Source organism: Eulemur rufifrons, chromosome 6 (genome assembly GCF_041146395.1).
Source record: "Eulemur rufifrons isolate Redbay chromosome 6, OSU_ERuf_1, whole genome shotgun sequence".
Lineage (NCBI taxonomy): Eukaryota > Metazoa > Chordata > Mammalia > Primates > Lemuridae > Eulemur > Eulemur rufifrons.
The window spans coordinates 14,912,500-14,926,301 of NC_090988.1; the positions used below are offsets into that span (position 1 = coordinate 14,912,500).

Here is a 13,802-nt window from a genome sequence, read left to right on the forward strand (position 1 = left end):
GGGGCATGAAACAAGTTCAAGTTCTGGAACGATATATTTTCCCTGTGTCTCTATTTTGTCCTATTCCACACCTGAACTTGGCCCCAGGAACAGGCAGGGGAGAGCAGCAGGGCAGGAGAGGAGATCGAGGAGTGGGCTGAGGCTCTTGCTCACAGGAGGCCCACTTGGCATTGAGGTTGTCCCTTCAGTGACACAAGGACGGGAGTGGGAAGCCCCTGGCCTCTGTACCCCTGTTGGCCTCCCAATGGCAGGTGTACGTTTCCAGCTTGGGCCTCAGCAGCTGGGGCCCCGCAGGCATCCCCGCCCCGAGAATAACCTCCAGTGTCTCCTAAGCACCTTCTCACACACAGAGGATCTAGTCCTCACAACTGTCCTGGTAGGAATTATTATTATTCCTGCGAACAGACACAGTCACGGAGGCGGGAGAGATCCAGTGACTGAGACGGCAGAGTCAGGGGCCCTGGGACAGGCCAGGCTCCCTCACTTGTGTGTCTTCCCCAGGGTCAGGAGAGGCTGAGAGAGAAAGTAGCAAGAATCATGTGACCTGAAGACTGACTTAATCTCTTTCCTTCGTGCATATAAAAAGAATGTTAATAGAGTCCATCTTAGATGGTCATCGCGAGTTATACGGTTTAAATAAGAGAATTTAAAATTTAAGTAAGATTGCATAAAAACTCGAAGCACACTGTTTGGCACAGTGGTGCCCAATAATGGGAGCACTGTGACCTTCCCAAGTGTCAGCACACAGACCCTGGGTTACTTTTGCAACATTATGAGCAAAAGATCTCCCAGAGCGCCTCCTGGGGGCCTCGCGGGGAAGGCCCACCACTGCCCCGTGACCCTCGGGGCCCTGGGTATCATTCCCTACTCCCCATCCTCCACCCCCACAACCACGACCAGAGCTGCAGCATGAATAACAGCGATTTATGTGTGTCATGTTCTGAGCCCAGTTACTATCCCGCCAATTAACCCAACAGGCCTTATTACCCCCTTGTTACACAGGAGGACATTAAGACTCAGAGAGGTGGAGTGACACGCTCAACAGCTCCTACGCGGTGGAGCAGCTTGGTTTCACTCCAAAGCTTGTTTCAAGACAGGGTCTCGCTCTGGCGCCTGGGCTAGAGTGCAGTGGCGTCATCAGAGCTCTCCGCCATCCTGCCTTTCTCTCCCGTAGGTCTTCCTCCCCAGGACGGGAACTGCCCCGAGATCAAAGTCTGCTTCTCCCCAGCAGCCCGGGCTGTGCTGAGTGAACACGGGGCAGGAAGGAGGGCAGAGCCGGACCTCCACTGACTCTTGCTCCAGGTCCTGGCCTGGCCTCTTCCAAACGGGATCCGAGAAAGCAAGGCTAGGAAGAATCAGCGTGCCAGGCCCTTCCCCGGTGTGGACACTGTGCTGCCCACTCTGCACGGGCTGTCCTGCTTAACCCCCTCTGCCATCCCTGGAGCGGGGAGGCTTCATCATCCCCATTTTATAGATGAGACAACAGAGGGTTGAGAGAGGTTGAGTCACTGTGCCAAGATCACACAGGTAGTAGATAAGTGGCAGAAGACGTGGGGACATAAGGCACGTAACCACAAAAAAGACATTAAAATATTTAGGAAGAAACACCAAAGCAAGCATTAAAAGAAAAAAAAAAATGTAGCCGTGTACAATGACACCAGGGAAACATGCAGCATATTATACTTGTGGCTCTGGGTCCCTCCTGAGGGTCCTACCAGGCAGCTCTGCGGCAGGGCTGGGTGGTCTGACCAGGGGGCCCCGGGGTCCACAGTGGGGAGCCCCAACTCTCCTTGGAAGCCCCCAGACAGCCAATCCCTCAGGCTGCGGGATAACCAGGATGGCCTTGCCTGCGCCGCTCACCACATCTCCTCTCCAGCCTCATTAGAAACGGGCGCTTGCAGATGTTCTGATTTTTTTTTTCCCATTAAAGAAAAATAATGTAATTCACAATACATCTCTACTTGGTCCGAAAACTGCTTATTAAAAATCTACTTTTGGGGAGCAGGAGAATAAGTGGCACGATTCCCCGTGGAATGATCTCCGTTACGCCTAATTTTGATGGCTGGAAAATAGAATTACATTCTGTTCCTAAATCTACTTGCTGTGTCTCTCGGCCCTGCATTAATGAGGAAGATGGAAGAGGGTCTCCTTCAGAGCTCGGAGCTGCTTTTCCCTTCAGTCTCTCATTTCCTCATCCTTTGATCAGATTTTCAATCCCTTTGCCCTTGAACTTCTCCTGCTCTGCTCCACCTTCCTCCCCCTGGCCCCGGGTGGGTGGGGAGAGTCCCGGGCAGCCCCGGTGGGCGGGTGTGAGCTGAGCAGTGCCCTGTGGCTGCTGCGTCCCACCTGGGCTGTGGGCCCGCTGCTGATGAGCCTGCCTGTGCTCAGCCAGCCTGCACCCCTGCTCGAGGGACAAGGGGACCTGCTGCTCCAGAGAGATCTCTGCCCTTCACAGGACACTATTCCTGCTAGGCAGAGCCCACCCCGAACCGCTGCTCTGGGGCTGTTTGTGAAGACCCTGGAGGCTGGGAGGGGCCGTGAAGGAGGAAGCTCCTGCATCAGAGTCAGAGGACCCGAGTGAAAGTCTTGGCTTTGCACGTGCCAGCTGTGTGACCCCGTGTCCCTCAACAGCTCCAGGACTCTGTTTTCTCAGCTCTAGAATGACTGGGGAGGAGGAAGGTAAAATGGAAAAACATACGCGAAAGTGCTTTGCCATCTGCAAGGAACTGTCTGAATGACAAGGAATGTCATCGTTCTAATGGAAAGAGCCCTGGGCTGGGAGGCAACAGTATTAGCATAGCGCTTAGTGCATAGTAGATGCTTAACAAACATCTGAGCGACTTACTTCCCAAAGCTCAATAAAGAATTGGAGCAGAGGAAACAGGGCGCAGCCTAAAAGCAAGAGGGACTGTGGCTAGACAGAAGAAAGAACTTCCTGTCAGGTTGGTGAGACATTCTGGCCAGGATAAAAAGACTGCAGGACAATCTTTGCCTGGAGATGTTTACAGCCTGCCCCCTGTCTCTTCACACCCCTGCTGGGTACATGGGGTGTACCATCCCGTCCTGCCTTAACTGGGCTTGTGGCAGTCACCGCCAGAGGATCTTTGATTCTGATGCACCAGTCAATGGTACGAGGATGCCAGACGAGGAGGACCACCTGGTGGGATACAGCGTTTTCCTAACCGAGTTCCGTGAGATACCAGCATCATGATGAGCATCCTTTCGGGGCTCCTAGTCAAGCTTATTTGAAAGGTGATGAAGTAAATAATCGTTTTGGCCACCGGACATCTGAGAGTGTCCATGCTAACGTAGAATATGCATTTCCTCCATGAAGGGAATCAGAAGGAAGGGTTATCCAAAATTTTTGTCCCCATAGAACTCTTTGTCTGCAAAGCACTTGTCATCAGAGCAGTGCTGTCTCACAGAACTTTCTGCAATGACGGGGACAGCCTACATCTGTGCTGTTCAATACGGGGCCACCAGCCATGTGTGAAATATAGCTAGGGAGACTGAGGAACTGAATTTTCAATTTTATTTCCCTTTAATGAATTCGTATTTAAATTTAATATAGCCACATGTGGCTTGTGGCTACTGTCTTGATCACATAGATCCAGAGGAAACCAGTGTGACAAATACTGCTGTCGTGGGGATGGTGCATCGGACTGTGATCCAGGGAACGTGGTTTAAATCCCAGCTCTCCCACTTACTGACCATGGGATGCTAGGCAAGACGAGCTACTTTCTGGGCCTGTTTCTTCTTCTCTAAATGAGGGGGTTAGAATCTATGTTCACTGATCTCTTGCCAAACCCTCTCCATGGAACCCCTGTCTGAGAACTCTAGTGTACCCCGAGCATAAATCACTCTGTGCCTTGTCACACGGGTGGCAGGGGCCATATCGAGAGATACAGGGCTCTGGAAAGAGCTTTCAACTTGTAGTGAAGAGACCTGTGTTTGAGTTTGGGCGCTGTTGTATTTGAGTTGTGTGATCTTGGGCAAGTCACTTCACCTCCTGGAGTCTCAACTTCCTCAAAGTTGAAGAGGAAGATTCCAACACCTCCAAACCTGCTGGGTGGTTGTAACAGAGTTGCGACTCAGTTACTTTGTTTCTTGGGTAGCACAGAGTAAATACTCAATACATCTGTGTTGAATCATAAATGAATTCACACACGTGTGGAGGCAGCCAGGTGCAAAGGTCTGGTAAAGTAGGGGTTGTGACCCCTGAGAGGGAGGTGGCTTTTGCATTTGGATGCTCTGGGATTCCAGGATCGAGGAAGGATTTAAGAACGCAGAGCAGTTCTAAGAAGCCATAGAAAGGAGCCCTTAGGGAATACGGAATGTCTCTCAGTGCAGCCCACAGAGACCTGAAGGGTAAGACCTGGACAGGTGAGCTACGCAGGACACAGATGCTGGGGCCTCGGGCACTGGGTTCCAGGGGCAGCCAGTGGCCAGCACCTGTCTGACTGCATGTGGGTAGGCAGCTGCCGCCGGGAGCTCACAGACGCACAGATGCTGCAAGGTGCTGGCTTAAATTAGCTAAATCTCATAAACACTAAATTTGTGTCACAAATTGTCTGATAGTCATAGAATATGCATTTCCAAACCCTGCATTTGCAAAAAAAAAAAATGCTTTATCAGGAATTGACCCTGGACCTTGTTCCATCAGCAAAACCTGCTCTCCAGGAGAAGAAGCTCTTCAACCCATCAAGTACAAATGCATCCAATTTTATATTTTCCCTCTCTCTCTTTCTTTTCGTATCTCCTTAACAATGAGGCTGAAAATGTAGGAATTGAGTTCGCAGATGCAAAAAGGCTTGGCAGTTGGCCAGCTCCCTGGAACCTAGTTCCTCTCTGTTCTGCTCAAGCCCAGGGAGTCCTGGCAAGGGTGCTCCTAGACTGACTCTCTCTCTCTCTCTCTCTCTCTCTCACACACACACATGCAGACAACGCCCAAGGACACGTGGGGATGGGAATGCCCAAACCTGCTGCCCTGTGATCTAACAGAAGCCAAATCACACAGCAGAACCTGGATGCGAACCCAAGTCTGCAGACTCTAAACCCACTTGTTCTTCACCTTCCTGAGTCCTTCCCTGACCCGTCTCTAGGATGTGCGGGTTCACGGGGATGTCTAAGGGCCCCACGCTACTGGGGTGCTAGTGGGCAGTGCTGCAGCCAGGGGCACAGGGCGTCAGGGGGAAATCAACAAGCCCCGCCTGTCGGGGGCAGAGCCAGCCTGGGGACACTTACATTCTGCTTTGGCACAGATGAGGCAGGCGGTGGTGCAGTTGAAGAAGTTCAGGATCCCAGCCACAGCCACGCTGATGTCGGTGTTGCTGGGGTGGAGGTTCAGGGTTGTGAATCTCTGGAACTGGAACTTGACAAACTCCTCTGGGGCCACTTTGAAATGAGGGACCTGGCAGAAGGAGCAAAACACGGGCCGCAGGGAGGATCCGGGCGAGTGAGAAAGAAAGAAAGAGTGATGAGTGAGCCAAGCTGCGGAGGGTGGATTCTTCTACGTCACACCTTTGCCGCACACCAATGGGAGACGGCGCTCGCAGGACCCGGGGCACCTACTCCATGGGACGAGACGCGGTGACATCCCTGATGACACTTCCGATCGCAAGACCCAGGAAGGAAAACCATTTGGCCAGAAACCCAGACTAGTGTATTGTGGGTCTGGCAGGTGGGGCCTGAGGCCCTGAGAAAGCAAAAGAATAGGTCTCTATTCTCAGAGGAGCTGCTCGCTGCTAGGCAGCGAGACAGATGGCTCTCGAAAGCATGATCCTTATATTTTATTTGTAGTTAATAAGTCAGAGCAGAGATGGCAGGAAGAGAAAAATGTTGCACTGGGGACTAACAGGGGAGGCCCACTAGCCCAGCCAACAGGTATATAAACCAGCTCCCGACACACTTCCTGCACGAGTGCCCAGGGAGAGGAAGGGGGCAGCGAGGGGCTCCTCTGCAGGCACGCTTATGGGGAGGAAGCCCCACAGGTGAGCAACCATCTAGAGAACCTCGTAATGGAGCCAGGTAAATGAATACCTGCTCTGGCTTCATTAGGACAGTCAGCTTCCCTCTGCGTCAACCTCGCTCTGCATCCATTACTGACATTTCCAGGAGGCACTGCCCTGCCTTCCTCTCCCAAGAAAAAAGACATTAAGAGGCTGTGATGGCTGCTTTATCGGCGGCTCAGGCTATTTGGCAGGTAATAGGAAAGTTAAAACATAATCAGCTGCCATCCACCTTGATTTTATTCTGCCACCCTCAGCTCGGGTACCCAGAGCTGGGAGAGCGGAAGCAGAGCATGGGTTTGTACTGATGTTAAAGCAAGTAAGATTGAGGGTGGACAGCAGGAAGAGCTTCTCCCGGTGGTGGGTGAGTTGTCTTCTAGAATGGATTATTCAGAAACGACTGCAGAAGTTTTCTTTGCTTGGCCTGGCCCAGAGGTTATCCTGCCAGGAGTCTGGGAAGATGTTGAGGTGGACTCTGTAGGATTCTGCCACCTTAGCCTTTTAAGTTTCTAGGGGAAGTCAGTCAGCCAGAGACCACAGCTGCTCTGAGATTGAGATGGGAGGAGGGTAAAGAGTCAGCAGAAACTAGGGAGAAAATTCCTGAATTCAGCTGGGATTAGCCCTGGAACCAGAGAGAGAGGGCAACCGATATTTTTCAGCAGAGATGGAAAAGTGCGGAATTGGGGAGAGCCTGGTGAGTTAGGAAGGATGATTCTAAGAGTAAAGTTGACAGGGCTCATGTCATAATGGGTCTTTCTTCCTACTTGTATTTTGCACCCCATACACTCTATTTAAAATGAGTAACAAATGGACCTTGAAAGGAAAAAGTTCACAAGACAGAGGCCAAGCCCATGCAGGAGCAAGTGGCCTGGCTGGTTGGTGTAGACGTTTGAGCGTCTCTGACCAAGGTCCTCCCGGTGTAGCCAGCCAGCCTGCCGGGTTCCACTGGCAGCCAAGCCAGTGGGCACTGCCCACGAGCACCCCCAGTATCGTGGAGCCTGCAGACATCCTCGGGAATCGCAGATCCTGGACATGGGCTGGGGAAGGACTCAGGAAGGTGATGAACAAGTGGGTTTGCAGTCCGCAGACTTGGGTCTGCATCCAAGTTATGCTGTGTGATTTGGGGGCAAATGGCTTAACCTGTCTAAACTTCATAAAAATGGAGATAACCATAGTTGCTTCTTAGCACTTTGGGAGGATAAAATGAGAACCTGTGTGTAAAATACATAATGGCTCAGTAGTTAATGTCGCAAGCGCTCAGGCAGTGCCCTTTCGCCTACCCTCTCTCTCCCTCCACAAATACAGATGCTCCCACGAAGCTCCTGGAGCCTATGTGCAGGGGTGAAGGTCGAGGGGTCCCCTAGGAGGGGGAGCTGGAGGGGAGCCTCGAGCACATCGCCACCCTGAGGCCTGCGGGGGACACAGCAGCCGCTCTGCGGGGCCCAGGTGGGGAGGGCCCAGCCTATCTTGCTGGTCCTCTCTGTGGGACAAAGATCAATCTACACTGGATTTGCCATTGCACATGTATCCCAGGGAGTCATAGCGAGCTGTGTGGGGGACAAGGAAAGGTGACAGAACAGAGTGGGGAGCAGCCAGGCAGAAAGCAGCCAGCCACAGACGGTGGCAGCATTTAAAGGAATGGGCTCCTCGGTGAGAACTCCACCGCTTCTCCCTGGAGCTGGGGGGAGTCGGCGTAAGGCAGTTCAGCCTCATAAAATATTAAAAGAAATGCATAATCTGAACGGAGAGGAAAGGCTGCTCCAGGAGGAACACGAGCAGACAAAGACGGGGAATGGTCCGCTCCGTGGCACTCGGGCAGGGGCGGCAGGATGCAGGAGACAGGGCCCGGCCTCTGGACTAAAATGCCAGAAGGGCTTGAGAGACATGTGGGTGCAGAGGAAACACCCGCTGAACCCCAGAGGAGGCCACACTGGAGGGGGGCTTAGGGGAGGGCTGTGAGGCACAGCGAAGAGCGGTGGGGGGAGGGGGAAAGAAAAGGAGGGGGCAGAAGAGAGGAAATGGGGAGGTGAAGTCTTGGCAACTCCGTGTGGGGAAGGTCAGGGCCACTGCTGGAATAACAACCTGCCACGGAGCTGTTTCTTGGAGCAGGCGAGAAAGATTTAAGCGACACATTGGCTCTAACTTTCCGGGCAGAGGTCTGGGAGGGACAGAAGCTGCTCTGTGGCCTGGTGGGGCCCCAGAGTTGTCTTTGAGGATATCTGAGTGGGAAGGGGGTGGGGAGTTGTTTGCCTAACCCAGCCGGCAGCAAGAAGGCTGGGGTGGGGGTGGGAGCGGGGGCCCTGGGAGCAGCCCAGCCACCGCAGGAGCAAGGCCACCGCAGACGTGTCCGTGCAGACAGCATTTCTGAGACTGGGCTCGTAAAACAGGGAAGATATATCTTCTGCCCAAAGCCTCAGGGACTCCCCAAGCCCTCCGATCATAACAGACAGTTGTGGCGTCAAGGGGGGCCCTGGGTGGGCAGGAGCCTGTCTGCTCGCTGAGGAGGCGTCCAGTCTGCCCTGCAGAGGACGTGCCATCCTGTTTCTAAGAACTGGATCCTCCTAAGGCGGAAGCTTCTGGAAGCCTGAGCCTCCAGGCCTCTAGAGCATGGGCAAGATCGATGCTTCCTCCCATGTCCCTCCCCGGCCACACCCCTGATCTCGAGCCTCACCACCACCTCCATCTGCCCCCTAAGGACCCCGTCTCCCAGGGGTACATCCACGAGAAAGGACTGATGGGCTGCAGGAAGGACCAGGAACGATGCCAGCACTAGACAGACTCTCTGAAGTTCCGAGTTAGTCTTTTCCAGGGAAAAGGGAGGGGACAGCTGACAGAATAGGGAGAGGGTCGTTACTCTGCGACTTGTCCCCTCTCCCATTTCCTTCTCCCGTGGACCTAGAAGGAGAGGAAACAGACTCGACACTCCGCAAACAGAGGCTCAGAGCCACAGCTGAGGGAGAACGTGCTGCTTGAAGAGGTAAACACTGCAACTGGTGAATGAGGGAGAAAGCAAAATAAAATCTCCTTTCTAGAGAACGTATAAAGCAGAGGCTTTCAAACTTTATTTTAGCCATAAAATGTAGCAGTGCCTTCCCCTGAAGGCCTTCTTCCCTAGAATCCCACTTTATAAACAGACAACCACGGAGCTGCAAACGTGGGTATGAGTGTGGACTCCGACTTCTGCCTTCTTGGCCTCCCCTGACCCCCACCCTCTCCGGCCTCCCCCTCGACCCGCCACCACCAAGAGACCACTGGAGACAGCACCACGGACCCCAAGACTCAGAGGCGCTGAGCCTGAAACGCCTGCTGTCAAACACCTCCTCGGAGACCCCTCCGTCCAAACATCCTGGAACAGTCAGTGCTCAGCAAAGGACCACGTCTTTTGTGTTTGTGTTGATGCTGTTGTTACTAATAAAAGAACCCTGCCTTGATGGGCCCTTCCAGCCCTTAAGCACAACTCCAGCCCGCAGATGTTATTCCCCCGACCCGGCCCCGCACTCACCTCCTTCTCCCCACAGATGTTGCTGATGATGGAGCTGGAGGCTGGGCTGGATGATGGTCCCAGGACAGCGACCACCCCCTTGGGGAGGATCTGACACACTGCAGCAGCGGCAGGGGCAGGAAAGAAGCAAGGTGCTCATCAGGTCGGGCCCGGGCCGGCCGCCCTGCCTGGGCCACGGCCGTGAGTCCGCTGGTCTGCGCCGGCTGCCCCTCACCTCCTGCCCACCCCCTCCCCTGCCTCTCCAGCCCTCCCAACCCCAGTGTCTTCCCTTCCCCCCCTCGACTCCTGGGCTCTAGGACAGTTTTATTGGAGTTTATGGACAGTATTAAATGAGGAAATGACCCAGGTTATGACAACATACGGCCACAGCCAACGGGGGATGTAAATCGTCAGGGCTGTCACCGAAGGACGGAGGCTGATGGAGAAACCTGCAGATTCCACCCCGCGGCCTGGCCTGGCCTGCAGTGGGGGCGTGGGGGCTGCCCTGGGCGTGGCCGCTGCAGGGGCTGGGGCCCGGCTCACAGAGGGGCCGCCAGTGTATGATCTCTTAGGCCCCCCAATATAGAGAGAGTCTGGGAGGAGGAAAGGCAGCCAGGCAGGGGGACAGGGAGTGGTGAGGATAACACAGACAGAGAGTAGAAGGCAGATGCAGCTAAGGTCAAAGGGAGCGGGAGAGAGAGAAGAGGAAGGAGAATATGGGAGGCAGAGAGGAGTCTCATTTGTCAACGCCCCCTGCGTTCCCCTCACCCCGAGCCTGGCATGCTCCCTTCCCCGAGCCTGTCCGGTCCTTCCTGACAAACCAGCACGCCCGGGACCTTGTGTGTCCCCAGAGGGGGAGGTGCTCTTCCTTCCTCCCTGAGGCCTTCTCCCCAGGCCTTCCTGGGCTCCTTTGGGTGGAAGTAACCTTGCCTGGGACTCCCAAAGCCTTGGTTTGTGCCCCTCATCTAAGACACTTGTAACTGTGTCTATTTCAGTTTGCTGTTCAGAATTCTCCTCTCACTAGATTGTAAACCTCTTACGGACAGGAGCTGAGCCACATTTATCTCTAACTTCCCACTTCTCATTGGCTCAGTGTCCAGCACGATGTTTCCTAGATAGTAGGTGCCCAGCTCATACTCGCTGTGTGAAGGTGTAAATGAATGGGACACGTGGTCAGAAGAGGAGAGAATCTAAGATTTTAAAGCACTAGAGACTGAGGACATGAGCTAATGCTCGGTGCACACGCTGCAATATCAGAGCCAAGGAGCTGCCCCAGAAAACGCATCGAGGTTCCCCATTGCACAACATGACATCCTTGTCTGCAAAACTCAAAGCTTAACTCCACACACAGTTTCTGCCTGCTCACAATAGAAGCCAGGCAGAGCCATCTCCCTGGCCAGGCAGAGCCATCTCCCTGGCCAGGCAACTGAGGTTAAGGGATCAGCACAAGGTCTCTTGTTGAGTCAGCTGCAAAGCCACACCTGCAACCTGGATGCTCTTTCTCTTAGGTTAGAGTCCTAACCATTAGCCCACACAGCCAGGTGGTCACCTGGATGGGGCATAGGTGACAAGGTAGAACACCAAGGTTCAAATCCGAGCACTGCCGCTTACCATAGGAACCATAGATCTTCAAGGTCTTCTCTTTATCTATGGCTCAGGCACAACATCGAGAATCTCAGTGACAGAGGCTGCAGGCAGAGGGTACCCAAGGAGGCCTCATTAGCACTAAGTGACAGAACCACCCGCTGTGGCAGAAGTAGTGAAGATGGGGCTTTGCCTCTGAAGAGCCTCTTCAAAGTTCAAGCTATTTCCAGGTGACTTATCTTACGGGATCTCAACCAGCTTAGCTCTCACCCTGCTCGGTGCTTTGAGTTCATCTTCCCATCAGATCCCTGCAACAGCCTGGGGAGGGGTCTTATCTGCTGATTTGACCTATAAGGACATAGCACTCACATACCTAACTGAGGCCAGAGCCAACGTCTGGATTCAGGTGTCCTGACCCCTCCAGCGTTCATGCTGCTCTCTCCTGGCCACCTACGGTCTGCACTGCCCTGCAGCCAGCCACTCCGACACCCAGCTCCCCCAACCCAACAGTGGGGGTCCTCCCGCCCACCTCATTTACTGAATCTGCTTTCTCCAAATGATCTATTATCCCTTCTCATCCTATTCTCTTTTTACAGCACTTGAGGTTTTCGGATTGCATTTGTTATTTTGAATTTTGTAACACTATCTAATCCTGATTCTCAGCTGGTTCTCTGTTCAGTCTTTCTCTCTGTCTTTGCTGACTCTTCTCCCACACACTAAACGCAGGCTTTAGCCACACCTCACTCCCCGTGGGCCTCCCCTCGCCCTTGCCTGCGGCCTCCACCCGCGTCTCTGCCCAGACGACCCTACACTCTGACCTCTGTCCTGGGCTACAAAATCAAGTTCCAACCACCTGCTAGACATCGCCACGGGTCTTCCCTCCGGCATCTCACGCTTAATGTGACTGAGTAAAGCACAGTTATTAAAAAATCTGATGCAAGATGGTCTGGCTCAGAACGGTACATGACATGCTTATTATCCTCATTACATCGGATTTGTAACATATTCTTCATAATTTGATTTGATCTTCACACTTCTATGAAGAATATTCTTTTTTATCCCCACTTCACAAATGGGGAAACTGAGGCTTAGAAAATTTAAGTAACCGGTTCAAGATCACACAGGGAGATCACATACGGGAGAACGGGGCTGGAACGTGGAGATCCATCTTAACCACTCTGCTGCACTCCCCTTAGCTCCTCAAGCTCAAAGCCATAGTCACCTTCACTCTTCCCTGCCTTCCCTAACTAAATCAGCTCATTTATTGTACCAATCAGGGGCCAGATTCTGATCATTTGTCCTGCTCTCTCCCTGCTGTCCTCTTCTTCCTCCTCCCACTGCCACCGTTCCAGGTCGACCCATCTTTACAACTTGCCTTCCTAAGGGGTTTGCTCTATCTCCGGGATTCTTCATTCCTAGTCCATTCTCCAAACTGTGAGGCAGATTGTAATCCTGAAACAGAGATGTGGGTGCTCCTCCAAGGCAGAGAGCTTCTCCTATTTCCCTCTGCATCCTCCATACCCAGAACAGGCCTTTACTCAGAGTTTACTCAGAGTTATGCGCCCAATAAATAGTTCTTGGACCACACTGAAGCCCACTCAACACTGTCAATGGAAAATTGGAAATAAACTAAATGTCTAATCACAAGGGAACAGCTATATAAAGTATGGGTCATGTGCCCAAAGGGAATATTATTTAGGCATTTAAAATGCTTACGAACATTTTATAATAGCATTAAAAATATTTATGTAATAATATTAAGAGAAAGAAGCAGGATATAAAATTACATGCATATCTATATGAAGGCTACAACTAAGCAAATACGGAGAATAGTTACACATTGAGGAATGATTAGAAGAAGATGTTATTAAAGACAACACTTACTGAGTGCTAATTACAGCCCATTCGAAGCACTTTATGAGAATTGACTTATTTCATTCCAAAAACAACTTGATGTAACAGGTACTATTACTGTCATTCTCATTTTACAGACACAAAAACAAGACAGAAAAATGAAAGAGCAGAGTCGAGATTCAACTGCTCAACCCCTAACCGCAGGGTCCGGTGCCTTCACCGCGGGGCCACACGACCTCCCCGGTTAACAGGGATTAACTGGCATGTTCATGGAGACTGCCTTGGCCATTGGAACACGGAGCGATCTTCTTCCCTTTTTTCATTTCTGTACTTTCTATAATAAGCCTGTACTCCTTTTATTACATGTTATAAAAATACAGCGCTATAGTAAAAGAATTTCTTCTGATGAGCAAGTAAAATTTAAGTGCATCTGACCTCCTGGAGACCCTCCCCTTCCAGCCCTTCCTCCCGCCGCGCCAGCCCACCCCGATCGTACTCTGCATGTTTTCCCGTCTAAGCCTGTTCCCACGTGGTTATCTCTGACTAGACCAGGGGTTCTAACCTGTGCCTGGGGTCTGTGGGCAGAAGTCAGGGGTCTGGGGACATCTCGGGGGGGGGGGGGGAAATCCCATCATTATTTTTTCCAGCCCCTAAGTGAAATGTAGCATTTCCTTTCATTTTGAATGTAGGTGACAAACCTCAGTACATTAATAGTACCTGTGACTTTGTCTCCAACAGAAATCACCAGTATTTCATATCGTATTACAGTGCTGTGGATATCTTGAACTACCATTTATATTCGTTATTACTTTGAAATTAAGCTAGTGAGACCCAATCCTGGGCTTGGCTATGGAATATATTGATGAGGAAGCACA

The 13,802-nt window shown here is 52.2% G+C and overlaps 1 protein-coding gene across 1 annotated transcript in view; it reads right to left on the minus strand.

The window, feature by feature from the left end:
* GRIK4 (glutamate ionotropic receptor kainate type subunit 4) overlaps positions 1-13,802 on the minus strand; it is a 296,004-nt gene that overhangs the window by 153,862 nt on the left and 128,340 nt on the right. The window contains exons 3-4 of the mRNA XM_069468807.1: positions 9,511-9,608; positions 5,245-5,410 (exon numbers count right to left, since the gene is read on the minus strand). Coding sequence (XP_069324908.1) covers positions 5,245-5,410; positions 9,511-9,608 — 264 coding nt within the window. The remainder of the gene's footprint in view (positions 1-5,244; positions 5,411-9,510; positions 9,609-13,802) is intronic.